Here is a 24,218-nt window from a genome sequence, read left to right as displayed (position 1 = left end):
GTCTGTCTTTTCAGGAGTTTTTAAAGATTGTGTTCTAGTACTTGTACTCATTTAGAGTTATATGTCTGTCATAATTGGTATATTTATATTATAACAGCATATTATACAATCTATTCTATGCTGTCTTGAAATGAATTTATTACTTAATAATCTTAATTTATGCAGTAATTAATCTTACTGCACATACTAATACCACATCTAAATGAAAATACACCATTACAAATGTAACTTCTGTATTCAAAATCTTCAAAGTTTGTGTAAGCATAAACTGTAATGTTACCAACGTTTTTAAAAGTAAAAGCACAACATATTTCTTAATATTAGCTACTGCATGTGATATTTTACAGCTAAAATGTTGAAGTTTAGCGGTTTAAACTACTGTTATCATTAAAATGTAGCAAGCTGAATATCACTTCCTAACATCCCTAGCAAGTAACACTCTTTCTCCTCTCATGTTCCATACTTGGATCTGGATCTGCCTGTGGAACCCGCTCATCTTTCTGTCCCTCATCATCATCATCTTCACAGGTGGCATGTTGCTGCATAGCTTTCTGGCTCACTTCACTGCTTCACTTTAACTGTGAGGTGTTGCTGCTGGAAAATATTGCTATATATTTGAGTTAGTTTGGGAAATTTAGCGGGTTCAGTATCTAAATTCCTCTTTTTTTCTCTCTCTCGCCTTCTCAGCCCCTTTCTTTCCGGTTTTTAACCCGCGGCCGCGTTATGCATATTGTTTGTTTGTTTCTATGCTTCTATCTAACGTTAAACGTCTTTGCTGTTCATTTCTTCCTACTCTTCCACTAAAGAAGTTCCACTTCTTACTTGGCGGCCACAGTCAGTGCAGCTGGCATCCAATTTAAGGTGCATTGCTGCCACCTACAGTACTGGAGTGTGAAACAAATCCGGGACGGTGATGACTGCATGCTTGGCGGGCGTCCTGGATACCGGCCATTCTGTGATTCTCCAGATCACACAGATGGCCAGTCCGCCCCTGCTGCCCACTGCTCCGGGTTTGTGTTCACAGTGTATGTGTGTGTGTGTGCACTTCGGATGGGTTAAATGCAGAACACAAATTCTGAGTATGGGTCACCATACTTGGCTGAATGTCACGTCACTTTCAAATAATGAAGGAATAGCCCATATCTGTCCATGGCACTTTAAAAAAGCAGGATGTAAATTTTGAAGCGTTGTAATTCCTTAATCCAGTTGTGATGATAATACCATCAAATTAAAGCTCAGAGTGTGCACTTTAAGCCCATATTCATTATATAACTGTAACCTGAATATGTTTGGGTCAACCGCTAAAATAATAAAAACTGTGCCTGTGTCCAAATATATATGAATCTACAGTAACTGTATCACATGGGCTTTGTTTATTTGACACTTTTGCACTTTTTTTTTTCTTCAAAATGGTTACTACGCACTGCCATTGAATAAACAAGCTGCATGTCAACCAGAGCTTCACAGGTCTCAACACCCAGATTCAAAACTCAGAAGTAGTGAAAAGTTGTGATTTTAAACTTACTTTGTTCTTCTGTCCCTGAGAATGCACCCATTTTTGTCAAATTTGGTTTTGTTCTATATTTAGCTAAATGACACAGAAGATAATTCATGAATAGAATTTGTAGAGCATCAAAGAGCACAAACTAAATCCTAATGTTTTACTCCAGGGACTGGTTGCATAAACTCTTTAGACTAGTCTTAAAAAGTTAGTCACCTACTCTTTTCTCTTCAAGACTGTTCGTGACTTTTTTTAATTCAGTTATAAAGGTCGATTGTTTATACAAACAATAATACTTCTTTGTGTTGTAGGAAAAGTAAGATCAGTTCTAACATGGCTAAGTTTATGCACCTGGCCCCAGATCTTCTTGAACTATGCCATTATTGTTGCACATCTGGGAAAACTGAAAGCCAAATCATACACATTTTGAGGTTATGAACACCTATATGTCTTACCCTTATTTCGGCTTTGGTAAATGAAGGAAAAGACAACACCCATTGTGATCACCATGATAATAGCACAGATGATGGCTAAAATAACTGGTAGAATGCAATTCTCATCTGTTTGTGGAAATCATAATTGCAAGAACATAATAAATGATCGTAATTCAGATTCATCATCAGAACTGGTGCTCTTTTGGCTAACTTCATTTTTCACAGTGCAGGTAAAGACTGAATCAAGCTTCTCCTCCTTTCTGAAGTGAAGTTCTTGCCCAGAGTCTTGTGTCAAATTAGATCCAGTCCATTCAAAGGTTGTGTGGAACGGAGATGAAACTGAGCAGAATAATGTATTTGATTCTGTAATATTGTTCAGTATACAGGTCACATTAGGTTCCTGCACAGCATCTGATGGAAACATGGAGAATATGGGAAAAATACTTCTTTATAAAAACACGCTCAGGCTAAATAGCATGGCTACTTGAAGCTGAAATGTTTTAAACAAATACCAACAAGTAGACCTGCTGGGCTTAAGATGGTTAATGACATTTATTTAGTGTAAAATTCTCAACAACGCCCATTATGTTTTGTTGCATTCTATTGTCATACATAGTCCAGCTTGATATTATTATTAATAGTAGTAGTAATACTATTATTAGTATTATTGAAGTTGCTTATTTTGCATTGTTTAAAAAATTGACTTCTTGGAAAGACTAGAAATACTTTTATTGTTTAAACCATGCTTATACCATCACAATGTGATTCTTTACATTCATCCACAGAACATGGCAGCATCTCAGGCTCTTGAAAAACCAGCATAGTTGGTACAGTATTTGTATGCTAGTTTCCTTAAATAGCTTAACCAGCAAGATTTTCTTGATTATCCAACTTCGCTAGCTGTGGTTTAATGACAAAAAGCATGATAATGCGGATATGCCAGCCATATTGATGTCTTGTTTTCATTCTCCATTACAAAAAGCCACTTACCAATCACTCGAACTTCATTTTCAGAATTTTGCAGCTTTCCATCGATCTGTATTGGAGACCTATAAATGCCACTGTCCTGTCTGGTCATGCGGAAAAGCTGGAGCTGCCCAGTAGTGATTTTGGAGCTCTGATCTTCCCCTGAATTGACCATAATCTTGAAATTCAATCAAATCATGTTCAGCCACCTTGTTTCCATTGAATGTCCACAAAATGTCTTCAGGAATCCCTTGTATATTTGGATTTAGAGTCAAACTCTTCCCATTCTCAACAAACATGACAGAACTTACAGCATCTGAATAACATTTATAAAGTGGTGCAAGGTTAAGCATCTAAAACATACTCATCTAAAACATCTAAAAGTTAACAGCAACAATTTTTTTTTGGTTTACGGTGAAAACGATAACCTCAATGCAACAGTGTATTAGCTGGTTTCCTAACAGGTCTAACACTTTGGCTGCTACTTCAGCATTGTCTTTAACATTAGGAGACTTCTGCGAAGAGATTGATTTGTGGAGACAGTCTAATTCATTGTTTGCTTAACCTGGACATCTTCTGATGCACTTGAGGAAGCATTTGTTATGCAACCCATAATGATAAGAACAGATTATTGAAAATAAATAAACAGCACTACTTACTGAATCTTGATAATATGACACAGATGAAAAGATTAAATACTTCCCCAAGGGTTTTCATTATCTTTTACTTTCGTACCGTCTCAGTTGTTTCAGGTAAAACCGGTCCACCCACCCACCCACCCTCAGGGGATCTGTAGTGAGGCTTTTGTGTAGTTGTATCAGTCTGAATGAATGGGTGAACTGTATGTAGACGGGCCTGACTGACAGTTTTACCTCTGACTGCATTATTGTAAGTTGCCACACCAGAACTTCCTCAATGGAAAAGGTGACATTCATCGGTTTATATAAGCTGCTGCATTATTGTAAGTTGCCACACCAGAACTTTCTCAATGGAAAAGGTGACATTGATCTGCTTATATAAGCTCCATATTGGCTGTTAAAGGGATATTGAGTTACTACTAAACCTTAAATTGTTTATTTCTTCTGTTGCACCCAGTAGAAGATATTTAGGAGAATATTCCTAGCCCAACAGTTGATGGTCCCCACTGACAAAACATTACATTATACATTATGAACAAACAGTCATAAACACGAAGACAACAGAGCCAGTATCAAAGTTGGAAGGAAAATGCATTTACATTGTGTACAAATAAGTAAATTTATTTACATGGTACCAGTAAAAGTCAAGACCCTATATTAGTCAGAGACTCAAATCTGGTTACATTATGGGAAAATGATGACCATTCAGCTACAGCTTTACAAACATAATTAATTTGACAAGTTATATTTCTTAAGCAAAGGCTCAACATTTATAACAAACATAAAAGCACCTTCATGTACAAAGCAAAACCTAAACTTTTTTTTTTTTTTTTTTGATATGTATTTTTGTCAATGTTAAAAAGTAATCATTCAAGTTATCAGCATTACCAGTCACAGACTGGCTTAACTGATTTGCACACTGACATATTAATAAAGCACAATTTAAAATATTTGTCAGACAATTTAAACGTGTTTTAAACATTCAACCAAAACATTTAATCAATCCTGAAAGTAGTCTATTTTCCGGCTTAAGCTAGACTTTGAATAACCGATTTCTAATTTTATCTCTTGATGTTGTACAGTAGTTCACCCATCAGTGTAATTGTCATCTCGTGGGAATTTAAAGAAACTGAGCTGAAAAACATCAACATTGATAGCATAATTTCTCAAAGCTAAGAGTAACAAATACAACAAAACTGTAAGCTGCCATCCACTAAGTTTGGCAGCACAACTGAAGAAAAAAAAAGGCACAGAGCTAGCTGCTACTTTAACCTGCAGTGCAGTTACAGTGGATTTTTCTGCCAGTAACTGGCCAAAACTGGCTGTTTGGCTATAAAAAAAGGAGAAGAAAATGAGATAAACTGAAAGTATAGATTGTCAGGCAGCTGTGAGTAACTTTAAAAGATATACATTCATCTGTCTTGCTCATGTGTGTATGTCTTGCTCACATGTGTATTTCCTCCTGTGCCAATGTTAGCAGTCATGGCACTGGTTGCCATCCGCTATGGTAAAACATCAAATAACTCACTGAGTTATGTCAAATAATAATTAAAATGTTTGTCAGGAGTTGATTAGATGTGAAATGTTGATAAAACAAGCAACCAAAATACTTTCTTTTCTTCTTTTTATCTTGTAACTTTGCAGTCAACAGAAAATTAGGAAACGTTTAGGCCTACTGTACAGCAATATTAACTTTCTTAGAAGTGAAATGATTACAGTGTGAATGTATGTAATCATAACTGATAATAAAGAAACATTTTAAAACAACAATCTAATTGGTAGAAGGCCCATTAAGGACATTTGTTTCAGCCCACAGACAGTCTTTCTTCTTCTTCTTCTTCATCTTCTTCAGTTCATATTTCATACTTATTTCATATTTTTTCTTGTGGCTCTTTCTCAACAAGAATATTATGATCAATACAAGAAAACAAATCAGTGGAATAGCAATGGCCAATGTTATTAACAGTGGGTCTATCTGTTTTTCACCTGAGGAAACAAATCAAATGTTAGATTGTGGCTTTCTGTAAAGGAAAATATATATGTATTTATTATTTCTTATGCATTTGAGTTAATGGATGAATGCGCTATAAGTTTTTTACTTGTTTTATGTTATGCCCTTACATAATAGATATCACTCAAATAAAATAATTCAGGGAGACCTTTAGACAAACCACCTATTCAGAAAATGATTATCTGTACTTTTTACATATTTGCCCATTGAGTCGAGGCTTGATTGGATTGATACTGCACCATTGTGCATATACTGCATGCATATTAATTTGCCAAACAATATGTATGTATATATTTTCTTGCAAGCTAAATAAAAAAATACTTAGAACATCTTACCTTCAGTGTGAACGTAGATGGAGAGCTCTCCAGATTTATCTGAAGCAAATTTCTTCCAGGTGTTAGCAGTTAGAAGCCACTCCTCAACCTGACAGTAGTATTGCCCAATATCAGTGGGGTTGATCTGTAGCACAGTCAGTTTATAGTGTGTGGCAAGTGGTCGTCCAAACACCAGATTTCTATCAGCAATTGCACTGTGTAAGATACCGTCACGCCTGGCAGTGAATATAGCGACTTGTTCTTCTTTCTGAACCTTGAACCAGGTGACCTCAAAGACGGATTTATCACTGGATTGTGAGTCAATGACACAGTCAATGGTGAACCCAGCCTGATGGTTTGTAACGTTGAGCATCCGATTGTCCTTCTGAACATGCAGTTTACTTTCTGTTTAAATTAAACAACACATCAAAGGTCAAACAACAGATTCACTTTTTCATCAAAGGGCAATTTTTGCCCCTTACATTGATTTTCAAGGGCATTTTTGTGTGCATAGCCTTTTCATGTAAATTCTTGCATTTTTTCTATAAACAATTAGATTAATAAAACACAGGACTGTTACCAATCATATCAGTGATCATGATATCAGTATCATCAAAAACAAATTCGCACTGTAGATGTGGCACAATAGTGGCATCTGAATTGGTTTTTAAATGTACTGTAGAGATGCCAAATGGAGCTCAGAGATGCCATTAATTTAATGTTTTAAAAATCAACGGAACATAGAAACAGTAAATGGGGGGGGGGGGGGGGATAATTTTATATTTATTAAACTAAAACCACCAGTTAGTAGTAGCAAGCCAGTGATTCATGGCTGATTCACTCTGAAACTAAGCACATACCTGTCTTCATGAATGGCTCATTGAATTGTTGACTCACTTAATACATTAAAAAAAGTTGAATACTTCAGGAAAGAAAAAGCCGTGTTTAAGGGAGAAGCAATGGTTCTCTTATGACTCTGAAACTATTTTACTTGGATAGAGCAAAAACAGTCGATACTTAATATTAATCATCCTTATTTGTAATGAATGAATGATTTTTTTAAATATATATACCATTAGATAAAGTAGAAAATATAAGTGATCTTATGAGGAGGATAAATAAAGTGGTAGCACTTTATTTTACAGTCCGGTTCCTCATGTACATACTATGTACTTATTATAGTAATTTCAATAACTATGTAATAACTAGGTACTAACCCTGAACCTACCCCTAAACCTAACCCTACCCCATGTAGTTACCTTGTATTACCAGAACTTTCTTAGATAAATACACTGTAAGTTCACTATAAGTACACGTTAGTACACGTACTGTAAAATAAAGTGCAACCAATAAAGTTGTGGTAGGCCAATATAATATTTCAAAACTGGACTCTCCAACCTACAACCAGACAGATGGTCACACTTGGTTTCCATTGGCCCTCACAATCAAGTTGGTATTGCTTAACTCTGCACTGGTAGCTTCCACTATCACCTATATCAGAGTTTACAACAACCAGATGGAAAGTATCAGGTGTAGGTCTACAGAAGTCTAACCTGTGCTTGTTGCTGGTTTTCTGTGTATAGACAACTGTTATAAGAGTATGACAATAAAGATATCCCATTAACAGATTCTGGGCTATTCTGAAACTGTAGTGATGGATAGGATCCTCTTTTCCAACATCCAAAATAAATGCAAGACCATTTCTAATAATTTGGCACATGCATTTTCAGTCATTTTGGAAGATTGTTCCTTTTCTTTCTCTTGGACACTCCTATATTTGTCATTGACCACTGATTAAATTAAAGCAAAAAATAATCTAATCAATGTAAAACATTTTTATGTTTAGAATATTGTGGTTAAATTAAAAGACCATTTCAGTGAAGTAAAATATTCTTACCTTTCTCTTTGACAACCAGCTCTGTGGAAACAGACATTTTCTTGAGGGAATACCAGTCACCAAGAGGATCCTGGAGCCACTCTTCCACCTCACAGTGATATTGTCCACTGTCAGATGTTCTGACCTGCTGGATAGTCATCTGGAAGTTCTGTTTCTGTCTTATTTCCAAACGGATCCTCTGGTCCATCTCCAGGCCGGCTGCAGGGCCAAACTTGACTACAGCATCTAAGTCCATAGTTAAGAGCACCTGGGACCCAAACATCCATGTTACTGTGAAACGAGACGTATTTGTGGTTGTCTTCATGACTGAGCATTCAAGCTTAGCATCAGTGTCGACAGTGGTTTCCAGACGAGAAGTGGGTGACAGCAGGCTCATCTTGCTGTCTGAGAAAGAGACAGAGTGATGTTCAATAAACTACAGTTAAAAAAAAACAATGGTGGGTTCCAATATTTTGCACAGTATGTGCAGAGACCATATGGACATTTTACAGTAGTCTCTTTTAAAGTAGTCTATAGGTATGTATATTAGTATTGTGTGTGTCACATTAACGCTCATTTGTGTTTCTGTTTGTGGTGCCATGGTTTAGTTTCCAATTATGTTGTAATTTTGAAAGACCTGGTATAATTTTCCAAATCACAATTTTCTCTCATGTGTACCAAATGTCAAAATTTCGCGTACACACCTGCTCATTCTTTATCACTATTTTTATAGTCTTTTATAACAATAGTAACGTCTCTAGAACTATTTGTATTTACTAAAAACAGCAATAACAGTGAATTATGCATTATTACAAGTGATTATAACACTAAATCAGACTTATCTGTGCAATTTTATGTAACAAGGACACAAATAAAATGTGACCAAGATGGGTTTGAGGTAACTTTAACAGTTTGGGGATAGGGTACTGGGTATAAAGATTAGAGTATGTCAAAATATTTGAAGGTCAATGTATCGTTTCGACATAATACACTTTGAATAAGTAGCTGTATTTACCAGGTTTGTGTACAATCACAGCTAACAGGTTGGAGTTCTTAAAGGCTTTCTGTACATCCTTTTGATAGGCATCAACTTGACACTGGTACTGTCCTTTTTGTTGTTTGCTGGCTCTCGGCACCATGAGAGTGAAACGAGTGTCTTCCGGCCGTGCTTGAATGTTCAGCTGATAGTTTCTCTGATCTGCTCTCCATTCCATTTCTCCAGTGTGACTTATGGATAAAATATTTGTTTGAACAGTGGAATTGTGGGGCTGAAACATCCAGCGTAGAGCCAAAGACACTCTAGGCCCTCTGACTCGACATAGCAGTTGTACTGGAGAATCTATAGGTACATTTGATGTACGACTTGTCAAGCTCACCACCATTAGAGATTCTGAAAAGAAACGTCTGCAGTGATTATTACAATTCTAACGTCAGTAACAGAACAAATTTGAGCAAAGTAATGACAAAGAAATTATTACAGAATTACTGAGTTACTGAGAATAATGTGTGATTATATAGTAATCTTACCAACAGATTTAACTGTAATGGCTTTTTGCTGAGATTGGGTGATGGCTTTCATCTCTCCATTGCTCTGTACTGTCAATTCAGACACAATGCACTTATATTCTCCGCTGTCAGATACTGCAGATGCACCAAGCTGTAGAGTAAAGTTTCCAGCTGGAGAATGAAATGTTTGGACATTTCTGCTCTGATACCTTGCCCCAACATCTTTCATCACTCCCTCATGGGTCAGACTAACGACATCACTGAAGGAAGCCCCCGGGTCTTTCTTGTGTTGCCATGACACTGATAAAGGACCCTTGAATCCTGACACTGAGCAGGAGACGTGTAGTGCATCTCCCTCAGTGACCGCATCCTTCATCAGCATGACCACCGCCAGATTACTCTCTGACCAGACAGACAAAAAACAGGCAAAGTTAATGTCTTGTAATGCAGGCATTCCTTGGGAAAACTGTGACTAGATTATGTACCACAAAAATATATTTTATATAATTGCTAGCCATAGTATAACTAGTTTTGCACCCTTCTAACATATTCACCAGCCCCACCAAATCATTGCATTTATTTTGTTTTAGCTGCATATTTTAATATTTCTCATTCCATTGTTAATTTTGTATTTTACTTTCTTTTTTCCCCTGGACAGTTTTGCAATTCCCTAGCAATGCATTGATTCAGAACACTTTAGCAAACTCTACAATGACTCTACACAGGAGAAACAGTTGTCTCATTAATTACCTTTAGCCGTGATGCTCACAGTCTCTGGACTGGACATTTGTTTTTGTATTTTTTTGAAGGTGCCATCTTCATTCATGTTTTCCTGCCACACTTCACACTGGTATTGGCCGTGGTCCTCAGTCCGAGCCGAACGGATGGTCAGAAGGTAGTCCATGTGACTGGTTTTCACTGCTCTCATCTCTGCTGCATTCTCTCTGTCTTTGTAACTGTCGAAAATGGTGAGCACCCCAGAGGATCCGATCTGGGCCACTCTCTGCTGGTCCTTCAGCCAAGTCACTGAGAAGAAATGACCAGGAAGGTTCTGTGCATTCACACTGCAGCGGATGTCCAGTGCGTCTCCCTCCTGTAGTGGCCCCTTTGAAGCCTTCAGATTAACACTGAAGGAGTCAGCATCAGGGACCACTTTTGAGACACAGGAAACAACATGAGATTAAACATGTTCTCTTACACAACTTCCTGTGTATGACTGTACTCATACTCACTCAGACATTACAACAGGTTCTGACTAATATAGTTTGTGTCAGTGTTTCTTAATGGGTGATGGACACACAGACAGCAGGGGAAAATAATAGTAAATGGCAACAGAATTCAACTAACAATACAATCATGTATAGTGAAGACAGAAATATTAATATTTAACAACTTTTAAATAAGAGGGAAAACACTTCCCATAACTTGTTCTTGTAAAAGCTATGCATCCAAAACCAACTCCGCTGTATAACAAGTCTGACAAAAATGTATTTTACATTTGGAAAGAGTTAGAAATGCTAACATGGTTATGCTGTGGCCTTCATCCTCAAAAAATATGAAAAAAAAAAACATAAAAATACTACTCCAGAAAATACAATGCAGAAAACATTAAATACAGGTTCAAGGTTGATAGAAACCACGAAACCTTCAAAATTTAAGAGACCTTTAGAAAAATCGGCATAAATTATAATACACATGATAATAAATATCAATGTTTACATTTGTACACTGAACTGTGTTGAGTCACTAAGTGTAAAATCAGACACACTCTCTATCTGTTTAAATCTAGATTAAAAACGCATCTCTTTCAGCCAAGCATTTGAATAATGTTTCTTAAATTGTGAGTGTAGTTGCATCTGATTAAATGCGCATTTTTATTCTTTAGCTTGGGTTAAACTAATTAATTTTACTTTGTTGGATCAGCCGCTATGCTAATGATGTCTCTATTTTGTTTCTATGTTTTGCCACGGGATTTACATCCCGTGGTAACTAGGATTTACACAAGCTCCAGTTTGGATCCTGAACACCTGAGAAGAGATGATGCTGACCCTCAGAGGACCACAGATGATGCTAACCCTGAATCAACAACAGAACCAACAAATATTGCTACAAGTGTGACTGCATCATATAATAATTATTAATTATTAATAATATTAATAATGTTCATCGCCTGGCGGACTACGTCTTGTATTAATATTTCAAAAAATCCTGTCATACGTGCACAAACTGACAGTCACCACTTATAAGCTATAACTAAATATTTTAGAAACATAATGCTCTGTAAAGTTGCTTTGTAACGATTTGTATTGTAAAAAGCGCTATACAAATAAACTTGAATTGAATTGAAAATCTAAAAGAGCCTCTGATTTAATTGACAGAATATAAATCTCACCGATTCGTTTAATCTCTACATCGCATGCCGTGGTGGTTTTGTGGGCAATCTGTGTCCAGGAACGGTCTGGGTCTTGGATCCACTCAATGGCTTTGCAGAAGAACTTCCCCTGGTCGGACTGCTGCACTTGAGGCATCTTCAGTCTGTAGGTTGTGTCCTCCACCTTATCCATGCTGATAAGACCAGCACGATAGCGATCCTCAAATCCAGCTCCTGGCTTTACAGTCAGATCTTTGTCCAGAGTAATGATTGGCCGGGGGTTTTCATCCTCTTCACCATTAAGAAACCAGGTGACCGACAGATGAGTGTGTTGAAAAGTCTGGCTGGAGACCTGGCACTCAAGCTGAAGAGGATCCCCTTCAGACAAGCTCTGTGAGGGAGAGCCCGAGTACGATGCCTCCAGGGTGTCTGCTATCACTGTGGAGAAAACAGACTTTTTATTTATTTTTTGCCATTGAAAATGTATTAACAAAGTGACAAAAAGTGATTGACCAATATGCATTTTTCAAGCCAGTACCAGCATCTAGAGAACTGATATCAGCTGATACTACATCAGTGACTGAAGGATGATGCAGTAAATGGTAAATGGAATGGTAAATGGACTGCATTTATATAGATACATAAATAGATATCTTACCATTAAGCTTTGCTTCATCATCATAATCTCCGAAATATGCACCACCTGTGTGTTTGGTCGCACAGAGCAGATCACCTGCATCACTCTCCTGAAAATCTTTGATCCACAAGACAACTGAAGACCCTGACAGCCTTTCAACATAAATCTCTTTTTTTCTTATTCTACCGGAGAACATTCCGTAGGCAAAGTTTGGGTCTTTGGTACTGATTATATTTAACTCCATATTTTGTTTCTTGAGAATGAACTCAAAATCCCTCTCAGATGGTCCTGTAAACCCTGTTGTGTTACAGGATATGGAGATGGGGTATCCTTTCACTCTATACAGGGGACCTTCCTGGATCTGGACCTGAATCTGACCACTGCACAGATCTGTGTGGAGAGAGGCATTAGATTGTTAGAGGCAAACCTTTAAGATACGTTTCACTTTGATTTGACTTTTTTTTTTCTCACTCACATGCACATAGTGTTAAATATAACGTTGCCTATTGTTTTGTCAATTTTTAGATGTTGCTGTTTGTGGCGAGTGGGGCGGGGCCGAGAGGCGTGGGAACGAGGAGTGAGGCCAGGTGTAGTGATTGGAGATGAGCTACACCTGAGCCCCACCGCTAGTATCGAGTCCCACGTAGGAGATGGAAGGATATAAAACTGAAGCGACGACCGTGAAGGACGAGAGAGGACCAGGCCTGGGACATTATTTTATGTTTTGGTTTTTATTTGTGCGCGTCAGTCGCCGTGAGGGGCTGACGCGCCATTTTGTGTTTATTTCTGATTATTAAAATTATGTTTTGATTGTGCGCCGGTTCCCGCCTCCTTCTTCCCGATGAATATGGAGATTTGTATATCGGTACAGTGGTGCCGAAACCCGGGAGAAGGAGGGACGCGCTGCTGAAGATCCCTCGCCGCTGTGGTGAATCCGCGGTGCCCTCGAGCTGGCGAGGTATGTGCCGCCATGGACGCTCGAGGCGGTGGGCTGGAGCGAGTTGCCGGGGACGGGCGAGCTCGCTGCCGACCGCCCACGACAAGGAGGGGCGGCTGCCGTCCGTGAGGGAGCGGAGGAGTCGGCGCCGTTCGCCAGGGGGCCGGAGCCTGCCGCCTCCGTGACGGAATCCGGAGGGGCAGGGAACGGGGGACTCCTGCCGCTGCCCAAAATCGGAGGAGCCGTCGCCGTCCACCGGGCGGCGGAGGAGTGTCGTGCCGTCCGCCGAGGGCCGTCCAGTGCCACCGCCAGGCACCGCGGAGGAGATCACCCAGCCGGTGGAGGGCCGAGCAGCAGTGCGTCTGGGAACCGGATTTTTTTTTTTTTTTTTTTTTTTTCCTCTCTCCCCTCTCTCGTCCCTGTCGCTCCTCCTTCCATCTCCTTTTCTCTCGCCTCGTATGTCCTACCCCCAGGTTCCCGCAGGTCCCCGTGAGCGGTCTCCCCCGGAGGGAAGGGGGGGGGGGAGTAGAGCGCAGTCTCGGGAGTACCCCCCGGCCTGCGAGGGGCGATGGGGGTATGTGGCGAGTGGGGCGGGGCCGAGAGGCGTGGGAACGAGGAGTGAGGCCAGGTGTAGTGATTGGAGATGAGCTACACCTGAGCCCCACCGCTAGTATCGAGTCCCATGTAGGAGATGGAAGGATATAAAACTGAAGCGACGACCGTGAAGGACGAGAGAGGACCAGGCCTGGGATATTATTTTATGTTTGCTTTTTATTTATGCGCACCAGTCGTCCGTGAGGGGCTGGTGCGCCATTTTGTATTTACTTTTGAATATTAAAATGAGTTTTGATTGTGCGCCGGTTCCCGCCTCCTTCTTCCCGATGAATATGGAGATTTGCATATTGTTACACTGTTTATCAATACATTTCAGCTTTTGATTATTATGGTTGCTTGTGTTGTTACTTTAGTCATTCTGCATGTATTTAAATGATTCTTTTAATTTACAAACCATTTTGGGTTCATTTTAACATTTCAACCCAGCAGTAGTTTTAAATGTATTTGGTGTAATGAAATATGTTTGTTCACAAATCCTAGTGTGTTAAAATTAATATTACAAACGTTCACAAATGTTCGAATATTCCTGGGGGAAATTTAAAATGCATACCCATGCATACTCTAACAAAGGGCTATTCAAATCTTGCCCTGGAGGGCCAGTGCACTGCAGAGTTTAGCTCCAACCCTGATCAAACCTACCTAACTTTGATTTTCTAATGATTCCAAAGACATTGATTAACATGCTCAGGTGATGAGTGCACTCTGCAGTGCACTGGCCCTCCAGAGCAAGATTTGAATAACCCTGCTCTAACAGATAAAATGACCCACAAGAACTGTAGATCAGATCTACAAACATGGAGAGGAAAAAATGCATTTATAGACCAACAGAGAGGTTTAGTGGATAATTAATGAGTAATTAATAATTCATATCAAGCTTGCTGATATTTGGCCATTAGCTTTTTAATACATCACTACACCCCCCCCCCCCCCCCCCCTTAAAAAAAGTAAATAGAGCATTGTATAAGTAGTATAAATAGGGTTCTCAGAAACAGAAGTGCCGTAGTTGGGGAAATGTCTATAGTGGCGAATGGGATCGACAATTGTGTATGTGTGTGAAAATGGAATTTCCGTTTGCACTAGAAGCAAAAATGTCTATGACTTTCCGAGAGAGAGAGAGAAAAGCAATATATTTATAACTGTTGTCAGAAGAGAGAATTTGCCATTTTTATAAACACCCAGAAAACATTTTTAACTAGTTTTCTGAAATGTAATGCCAAGGTGAAACTATATCACAAAGTACAGTATTATAAATTAATTATTTAAAAAAATTGGTTAACGGTTTATTTTACAGTGTCCTTTTTACACATTACATGTAGCCTACTCACTATAGTAACAACACTAAATTCAATAATTGCATTTAATAAACCTAAACCAAACCCTAATCTTAAGTATACCCTATAGTGAATATTGTTAATTAATATTACTAATCACTGCAATGTACAATTACATGGTAACAACACGGACAATATACAATAAACTGCAACCAAGCCTTAGATTTACGATGTAGAAACAATTCTGGGAAAAGGGAAGCTGCACATTTTGTAGTAGGTACACTGCCATATTTGAAGTTCGTTTTATTGTGTAGTGTTGCCAGAAGTGTTTTGTTTACAGATTACACAGATTAAAAAAAAAAAAAAAAAAAAAGATGTAGGCCTATCCTTTCATAAGCTATGCTTTAGCTATTAATATACCGTGTGTGTACTAATATGAACACTTTTGTTACTAGGCCCATGTATCTTTAAGGAAACCCTTCAGGGGTTAATAAAATACAAAGGTGTACGTTACCTGGTGAAAGGGTACCGCCCCAGTGACAGCTTTTGTACCCTTTTTGAAAGTTAGTCTGTAATAAACTGGCAAGAGTTTATGATTTTTTTCCCACACTCAAGTATATTTCACGCCCAAGTAATCATTTATTTGGTGAAATCCGTGTATTTTAGAATATCGTCGTCGTCGTTTCACTTGTTCGTTTGTATGACCTCACCGATTTTAACCTCTTCACGGAAGCTTCGCGTCGAGATCTGATCTGACCCTCTCCGGGTTTATTTTGCCATAACAACCTTTTTATGTTGTTACAACATTAAGCTTAACGTAAACAACACTTAAATGGCACAAAGGTATTGTTTCGCTTCAGAATATATTTTACAAAGCGCATAAAACAATGAACTTTCATGGTATCGTTTTGTAAGTTTTGGAGCCTCGTGAAAGTCGTTCACTGAAAATCGTTCAGCAGCTTGTTTTTTATGTTTATTAACATTTTGCATTCCACATTCTGTTTGATTTGGGTCAACACGAGGACACAGTTTTCATTTTGGTGTGAGGATTTAAAGTATTCTACAATTTTACGTCGTCAATGACAGAAAGAGAACATAAGCCTATACCCATGCATGCACTTAAATTAAGAGAAAAATGTCAACTCGGACTATGTATTTGTAATTTATAGTAAAATTGTGTCCAGTCTTACCAAATTGCAGGAGCCCTGAGATATACAGCATTAGTGGCAGGTGCCACAGCCGGCACCAAAGGTCCATCATCCTTAAACTGATCGATCCTTCCGCTTTCTCCCTCATCTCTGCAGTTATACAGGTTTCAACAAGAGCGCCTAAACCTGACAGATCCTCTTTGACGCAAGCGATTGTGAAACACACATCGAAACTCTTTCACGTCTGGGAAAAAGGAATTGTAAGATGAAGAGATAGTCCAATTTCTCAGTAACATAAATTAAACTATATATTATTTTGAATATTATCCTGAAACCATCAAAACACTCTAAAAGTGATATTTCATAATTTACTCGTGTGTCCTTCCCAATCTGTATGGCTTCCTTTCCTGTGTAGCTGCCCTACAAGTCCTGTTTCAAGACAAGAAACCAGCCAAGCAAATGTTTAATGTTTAGATTATTTTAATCAATTGAAAAAAGAAAAAATCAATTTGGTCAAAACATTTATTTTGTTAATTTGTTGTATAAACAAAATAGTTAAAAGAAGTTCACACACACACACACACACACACACACACACAATTGTTGATTATGGGTTCCCCGCTATATGCTTTTTGAGGACAACATGCTCTAAATTACAGTACTTTTATCACACCACAGATTTGATTTTGACAAAAAAAAAAAAAAGTTAAATCATGACTAATATTCACCCATTCAAAATTAACATGATTATATAAAATCTACTAGTATATACAACAGTTTTAGCACCAAAATATATTAACTATATATATATATATATATATATATATATATATATATATAATTTTTCACAATACGTGTCTTCATAACTTCTTCAGCATCCTTTCCTTGTGTTATTTTTGTTGGCCTTCATGTTTTCATTTCAGTGTGACTCTGGCTTTGTTCCTAAACCTAGTGAGCTGCCTAGCTGTCTGCTGCCTCCGTATCACATTTTTGTGCAGATGAGTGATACACTGAGCAGACATGAAATGACTGTCAATATAATGTTTATGTCCGCTGAATTCCTTTACTGGCCAACAGTCCACACCAATCCATTGTCCAATAGAGTTTTTCCATCAGTCTGAAATAGACTTATAGTGGCCATTCACAAAGGATGTGTTTAGTGCTCAATCTACCCTATTTCTGATAGCTGGTTTGTATACAGATGCAGACAGACAGCTTTAAAGAAATTTCATGGAAATATACAAGGGTATAATAATATTCTACTTGCGCATATTTACATAAACATTTTTTTTCTTAATGTAGTACAATCATTTATGTAAAATTAACTGTACTAAATTAATTGTTCTACATTAATAAACTGACAAACTTTATGCTAAAGTATTTGAATATTACTTCTCCACACCTTGTTCAAGCTCATACTTCATCTTTTTCACTCTCGAGTGTCTTATCTGACTTTACTACCTTCACATGGCTCTAGCTGACAGATTTTCTCTTCCTCTTTCACAGCTGTTAAAACTGAGCCCATTTTGCTTTCCTTACTATAAACTTTATCATCACAATCTGTACAAAACTATTTGTTTAAAAACTGTTCTCTAATTTCTGAACTATGATCTTCCTTCATTGCATGTTTTGGGAAGCTGTTGGTCTCGGTTTCTGCTTTCTTGTACTCTGGCCACATATATGTAATTGTTTGTGTTGTCTAGAAAGTTTTTTTTTTTTGCCTCTTTAATTTCTGGTACATAATTTTTTTTCCTTCCTGCCTTGTTCTGACTCGCTGCTCTTATCTTTCTGTTCACCATCATCATCTTCCTCTTGAGGTAAGGATGCGGCTTGATTATTTTCTAATTCCATATTCATGGTTGAAGATGGGTCACTGGTGTCCAGGTTAGATGGTGAATCTATAACAAAAAATAAACAAGATGAAAAATCTCATCCAACAATTCAAAATACTAATGACTAAATCATTATCAAACTTCTGAATATAAAGAAAATGGATCATTGGGAGCTTCGCTATGCAAAGGTGGATTACAAGGTTCAGCTAAAAAATGGTGAGCAAAACATCAAATCAGATATTTACTACTGTAGTGATTTCTCTTAAAGGTTTTGTTTCCCTGTATAAACATAGTCTGTATTTTTACCTGTGTGTAGTATGCCAGTCACCTCGTGGTTTTCCTTTTCAGTTTTCTCTTCCTCCTCCCTTTCCGGCCTCTGACCTCTGGTCATTTCCTATGTCCACTGTAATTCTTCCTGTCACCGCAGACTGTGGACTCAAAATCTCTATGTTTGAAAATAAAAATGACAGTGTGCGTTTCTGTTACCAAGCTCCAAAAAGGCACAAAAAAGCACCATGAAATCACAATGAAAGTATGATAAGTTGTCTGTAGTTGTCTATACATCTCATGTGTTTAATTCAGTCTCATGATTGCTTGGTGTGATAAACAAGACTGAAATTTAAAAAGTTTTTCACTGAAAATTCTTCAAAATGCTACAATCTCAATCAAATATGGCTCTTCTTGACGAATGACATCAGGCTGGACACACAGGACATCATTAAACATCACTTACATCAAAACTGATGTCTGGTAGCAAATTTAACTTGAGATTGTCAGTGTACAATATTTAGGTCTATTAGTTGATTGAAATACAAAGCAAGCAAAGTTTTGTTTTTCTAGAAAAGTTTGTAATCTGTACCTTTGTTCGTGTTGGCTATTTCATTGTTTTCCTCTTCCATCTCTTTTTTCACTTTAAGTGCCCGGTCTTCCTCATATTTATGTGTATCTTCAGTGGCCTGCTCTCCTAGTTTCTGAGTCGGATCCTCATGTCCCTTCTCTTCATCTTCACTTTTACTTTTATCTGCATTTTTATTTTCCTGATCCCCTAGATTCTGAGACGGATCCACATGTTCCTTCTCTTCATCTTCACTATTATTTTTATTTTCCTGATCCCCTAGATTCTGAGGCGGATCCACATGTTCCTTCTCTTCATCTTCACTATTATTTTTATCTGCATTTTTATATTCCTGGTCTCCTAGATCCTCAGTCGGCTTCTCAGGTTTCTTCTCTTCATCTTCACTATTATTTTTATCTGCATTTTTATATTCCTGGTCTCCTAGATCCTCAGTCGGCTTCTCAGGTTTCTTCTCTTCATCTTCACTATTATTTTTATCTGCATTTTTATATTCCTGGTCTCCTAGATCCTCAGTCGGCTTCTCAGGTTTCTTCTCTTCATCTTCACTATTATTTTTCAGTATCTGACATTTTTTCTCCATTTCTTCTCGGGTTTGTAAGCATTTCTGGATCTCTATTTCTGTGTCTGTTTTATCAGCTTTGCTGTTAGTATTTTCTTCATCTGCATTTTTACTGTTTTTTCGATGTTTTTCTAGTTCTCCTTCAGCTGTGATTATAAATGAAAAGCACAGTCAGGAATTGGTCACTTGTTGCAAAGTCCTGCCTATTTAAATAACTCATCCAATTCTCAAATAATAAAACAACCTTCCATGCAAATTATACAGTATGAACATATTGTTTGGTGTATTCCAGCTTCCAGGTGAAACCAAAAATTAAATGCTCAGAGCCCTAGATGTTTGCGCTTTGAAATCAATGTCTTATGGTGCGTTCAAGTCCTCCTGGGAAGTTCGTACGCACGAGGTGGGAAGTCGTGCTTATAACGGCATGTGCGTTCAAGTCACTTTCGTCGGAGCAAGATGGCGTGTACTTTCTCTTAATTAAAAACACAAAAATCCAGCAATGTTCTTTAACTCTTGTTCTAGAAAATTAAGAACAAAGAAATGTGCATTAGGTATACTTCGTTTTTTTTATGTTTTAAATTATTTTATGAAGCCTCTGCCAACTTTATTGTTACAATTTGCATTGTTATTTTATAATGCCATCATATTATTAGTCGTCGACTGACTTACTGCTCTGTAAATAGAAAAGCCTGACAATATCACAGCTAAATACCTAAGTATTTAATAAGTATTTTATATTCCGCAATGTTAATCACTGACACGCCCCCAACTCGTACAGATCGGGGCTTAAAGAAAATCCCGAGCTCCCCACTGGTATTTACGATGTTGTGGTGGCGTTCATGCGCATTCAACTCGGAAAAACGATCTAAATGAGATGACTTGAACGCACCAATAGCTATCTCTTAATCTTCAACTGAAGCAGATCATGAACAAAACGTAATGTGGTATAACTTACTTTAACAAAAATAATAAAATTAATAAGATATTAAAAGATATAAAAGACGAAACATTAATTTTAAAAGAATTCCAAAGTGAATACAAACTCTTCCCTTATGAAAGGAAAATATATTTACCAATATATTTCTTAAAATATATATTGTGATATATTGTAATATATTATTTTCCCTTTTTATTTTCTAATATATTAATATATTTAAATACATTAAATAATATATTGATGATACATATATTATATAATATATGGCAAAATATACAAATGATTGCCGCTTTCAATATATTGCAATATATTGGAAAAAATAAATATATATAAGAATATATGCCTAATATATTACATGATATTTTCCAATATACTGCAATATATTTTTGTTTCATAAGGGTTAATCCACCATTTTCCAGATTTTACCTGATTTCAGATTGTCTGTCTCTTTGTTTTCCTCTTTCTTCTCTTTTTTCTCTTCGGGTATCTGGTTTTCCTCATTTTTATCTGCATCTTCATTGTCCTGCTCTCCTAGTGTCTCAGGTGTCTTCTTTTCATCTTCACTCTTATTTTCCAGTACCTGACTTTTCTCCTTTTCTTCTTGGGTTTCTAAGAATTTCTGGCTCTCTACTTCTGAGTCTGTTTTTTCAGCTTCACTGTTAGCGCTTTCTTCTGCTTCATCTGCATTTCCGCTGTTTTCCATATTTTTGTATTACCTGTGTTGTCTTTGTTTTTTCCTGTTATAGCAGATTGTGGACTTTTCTTCAAAAGTTTTTGTCCTTCATGAGTTTCATCTTCATTCTCCAATTCACTTTCCTGATCAAATTTTTTATCAGCAATAGATTCTTTTGGAGCAGTAAGTAAAATACAAAAAAAAATATATATATTTCATTATATAAATGCTCATGCTCTATTAATTCCCTTATATAAATTTTCAAACATTCTTATCCTACCTTTTCCACGTTCAAGCACAGCAGGGTTTGCACTGCCTGCAAACAAAACCATTAAAGAAACAGTTTATAGCATCTAGCATCAAACTCTCAAGGTATTTTGTTGAATGATTTACTAGCTCACCTGTGGCGCAGTCTTGCAGATTAAAGTCTGTGGTCCTGCTTCCAGCTTTATTCTTCACAGTGCAGGTAAAGACTGAGTTAAGGTTTTCCTCCTGTTCATTTACAACAAGTGTTGGCCCTGGCTGTTTTACATCAGATCCACTCCATTCATAGCTCGGCTCAGTCTGGGATTCCACTGAACAGAACAGTTTTTTCACATTTGAAGTCTCGTTCACTTCACAGGTTACCAGAGGCTCTGGCAGAGCATCTAAGACACAGAAGCAGGCAGATATTTAGTGATAACCAGCTGATATTTTGTCATTTTGAGATTATCAGTCAACAATTAAAATTTACAAAACAAAAATGACCTTTTCAGTGACTAATGTACTTTCTGTGTTGTAAATTTTTTTACTGTGAACTGAAATTAAAATGAAATAAATTAATCTAATTTACACTACTCTCATTCCATTCCTCTTTCATACTAGAAACTAAAAAAAACCATCAGTTGACAATTAGATACAAGATACAACACCTAAACTTTATGGATGCCACCGTAAAGTAGGTCTAAGTGCATGCTGTTCATGTTTTCTCCAATTTGTACTGAAAATCATTGTTAAAGGAAGTCAAACAGTTAGACCTGATATATACTGTCAATTCACAATAATCCACTGTAGGAGACTACTAGGTACAAATCTGCACATAATCATCTGATATATATAGATAGCTTACCCAAAACTGTCAAAGTATGACTGGAGGTATGAACCTTCTTACTGATCACAATTTCAGACTGATATGTGCCACTGTCTTGGTCTTTAAGTTTTCTTATTGTGAGCTGTCCTGTTTCAAAATCAAGATCTACACGGTCTGTAAATGAGCCAAAAGTCTCCATCTCACTCCCGTCATACTCCAGAACCTTGTTTCCATTATGTGTCCACAGTATTTCTTCAGGTTTTCCATGGATGACTGGATTTAGTTTGATATCGTTTCCACTTTCGCCATATTCATCACAGAAAACTAAATCTAAAGCAGATGAAAAAAAAATCCCATTAGTGAAACAACATCTTACACCCTGTGGGGGAATCTCAGAAAAAAATATCCGGGCCATCAATAAAGATAAATACAAAACGTTATATTATGATGAAAGATTATCAAGCGTGTTTAATAATATATAGCGAAATACACTTGGACACAGTAATGTATTACTACTGAGTGACACTGATTGTCATTAATGCAATAAAGCAATCTCTACTACATAACAGATATTGTAATACAATGTTTGTAATTGGTCAAATTAAATTGAATAATAACAAGGAACACACACACAACCGTTTTTGGCTCACAACAAATATTTTCAACAAACAACAAATCAGTATTTAAGAAATCATTATAATATTATCAGTGGTTTTATGCTTTATTTATCTGTACAAAAGATCAAAGAACAAATTCAGTATCAAGTTCAGTGTAAGTCCCTGATTTAAAGAGAGCAGAGTTTACAGGCTATTACTCGTTCATCTTTTAATCTTGTTATTCTGGCTTCAACTATGCCTTAATGTTACTCTATTGTCTAAAATAATTCGAAACCAACTCCAGAAATCTTTAACTAGGCCTGCGACTCAGTAAATAAATATTTCCGTGAATACCTGTCGTCGTTTCGACAAACCGGACACTTGCACCTGGCGGGTCTAAAATAGTATTTCCTTGTATTATAAGTTACTTCGTTTAAAAAGATACTACATGCTACGAGTTACTACATGTTAATAGATTTCGGACTTACCTTGATACAAACAGAAACATGTAACATAAACCAAAAACATAACATCTGCCATCTTCACTCGATAGTGTTTCTTCTGTGTGGGAAGAGCTTCTTAATGGCTATTTGAAAGGTAAAACACATTTGCTACATGAATCGTCGAGGCAAAGCAGGACGATAAAAAATAAAAAAATAAATAAAAGCAGGCCAATTAAACATTTAAAAGTTGCCACAGTGTTCTGAGGCAGTGAGAAAAGAAAGTAAAAGTCCCCGACGAAAGGTCTCGAGCGACCTTTGAAGTGGGCGGAGCCAGAAGGTGAACGCACCTTTATGATTGCATCGATCAGTAACCAAACAGGCTCCTGTTCCTGCTGTGTTTTCATACTTCTTCCATGGCAATTGTCACACTAAAATTCAGCTGGTCATTGATACATGAGCCATGTTCATTTGATCTGTTAAGTGACATCTGTACATGAATGATATTGCACCCTATCTGGAGTTATATACTGTACATTCAACCTTGGGATTGCATAATATAGTTGCATTATATTTGTCCCTATCTTCACATTTCCTCCAGATGGCAGCATTGCATCAAAAGAATGGCAGCATCTCATGTGCAGCTGCACTGGTTTTGGAAACCTAATTGTGTATGTATGTGTGTGTATATATATATATATATATATATATATATATATATATATATATATATATATACTTTTTCATATTTTTAAGGGAGTCTCTTCTGCTCATCAAGGTTGTATTTATTTGATTAAAAAAAAAAATACAAGAAAAGCTGTAATATTGTGAAATCTTTAGCGATTTCTAATATTGGTTTCCTATTTTAATTAATTTATTTCTGTGACACAGTGCTGAATTTTCAGCATCATTACTGTCAGATGCTCCTTCAGAAATCATTCTAATATGCTGATTTATTATCAGCGTTGAAACTGTTGTGCTGCTTTATATTGTTTTTTGGAACCTGTGATACTTTTTTCTTTGATTCTTTG

At 37.1% G+C, this 24,218-nt stretch overlaps 3 protein-coding genes across 3 annotated transcripts; all 3 read right to left on the bottom strand.

The window, feature by feature from the left end:
* Positions 1-4,139: 4,139 nt before the first annotated feature.
* On the bottom strand, positions 4,140-16,524 carry LOC127964720 (immunoglobulin superfamily member 2-like). The gene is made up of 9 exons (XM_052565031.1): positions 16,268-16,524; positions 12,276-12,644; positions 11,639-12,055; positions 9,997-10,398; positions 9,268-9,648; positions 8,756-9,130; positions 7,762-8,145; positions 5,886-6,269; positions 4,140-5,525 (listed from the first exon to the last, which is right to left on the bottom strand). Exons 1-9 carry the CDS (start codon positions 16,371-16,373, stop codon positions 5,311-5,313), a joined length of 3,033 nt encoding a protein of 1,010 aa, XP_052420991.1. The 5' UTR covers positions 16,374-16,524; the 3' UTR covers positions 4,140-5,310.
* A 163-nt stretch (positions 16,525-16,687) lies between these two features.
* Positions 16,688-21,114, bottom strand: LOC127964724 (uncharacterized protein DDB_G0290685-like). The gene is made up of 4 exons (XM_052565036.1): positions 20,836-21,114; positions 18,917-19,618; positions 18,364-18,502; positions 16,688-18,123 (listed from the first exon to the last, which is right to left on the bottom strand). Exons 1-3 carry the CDS (start codon positions 21,110-21,112, stop codon positions 18,402-18,404), a joined length of 1,080 nt encoding a protein of 359 aa, XP_052420996.1. The 5' UTR covers positions 21,113-21,114; the 3' UTR covers positions 16,688-18,123; positions 18,364-18,401.
* A 103-nt stretch (positions 21,115-21,217) lies between these two features.
* On the bottom strand, positions 21,218-23,609 carry LOC127964305 (coxsackievirus and adenovirus receptor homolog). The gene is made up of 5 exons (XM_052564438.1): positions 23,236-23,609; positions 22,191-22,481; positions 21,484-21,729; positions 21,363-21,398; positions 21,218-21,225 (listed from the first exon to the last, which is right to left on the bottom strand). The coding sequence occupies exons 1-5, from the start codon at positions 23,285-23,287 to the stop codon at positions 21,218-21,220; spliced, it is 633 nt and encodes a 210-aa protein (XP_052420398.1). The 5' UTR covers positions 23,288-23,609.
* Between the last annotated feature and the right edge of the window lie 609 nt (positions 23,610-24,218).

Source organism: Carassius gibelio, chromosome B9 (assembly GCF_023724105.1).
Source record: "Carassius gibelio isolate Cgi1373 ecotype wild population from Czech Republic chromosome B9, carGib1.2-hapl.c, whole genome shotgun sequence".
Classification (NCBI taxonomy): Eukaryota; Metazoa; Chordata; class Actinopteri; order Cypriniformes; family Cyprinidae; genus Carassius; species Carassius gibelio.
This window is presented reverse-complemented; position numbering and strand designations above follow the sequence as displayed.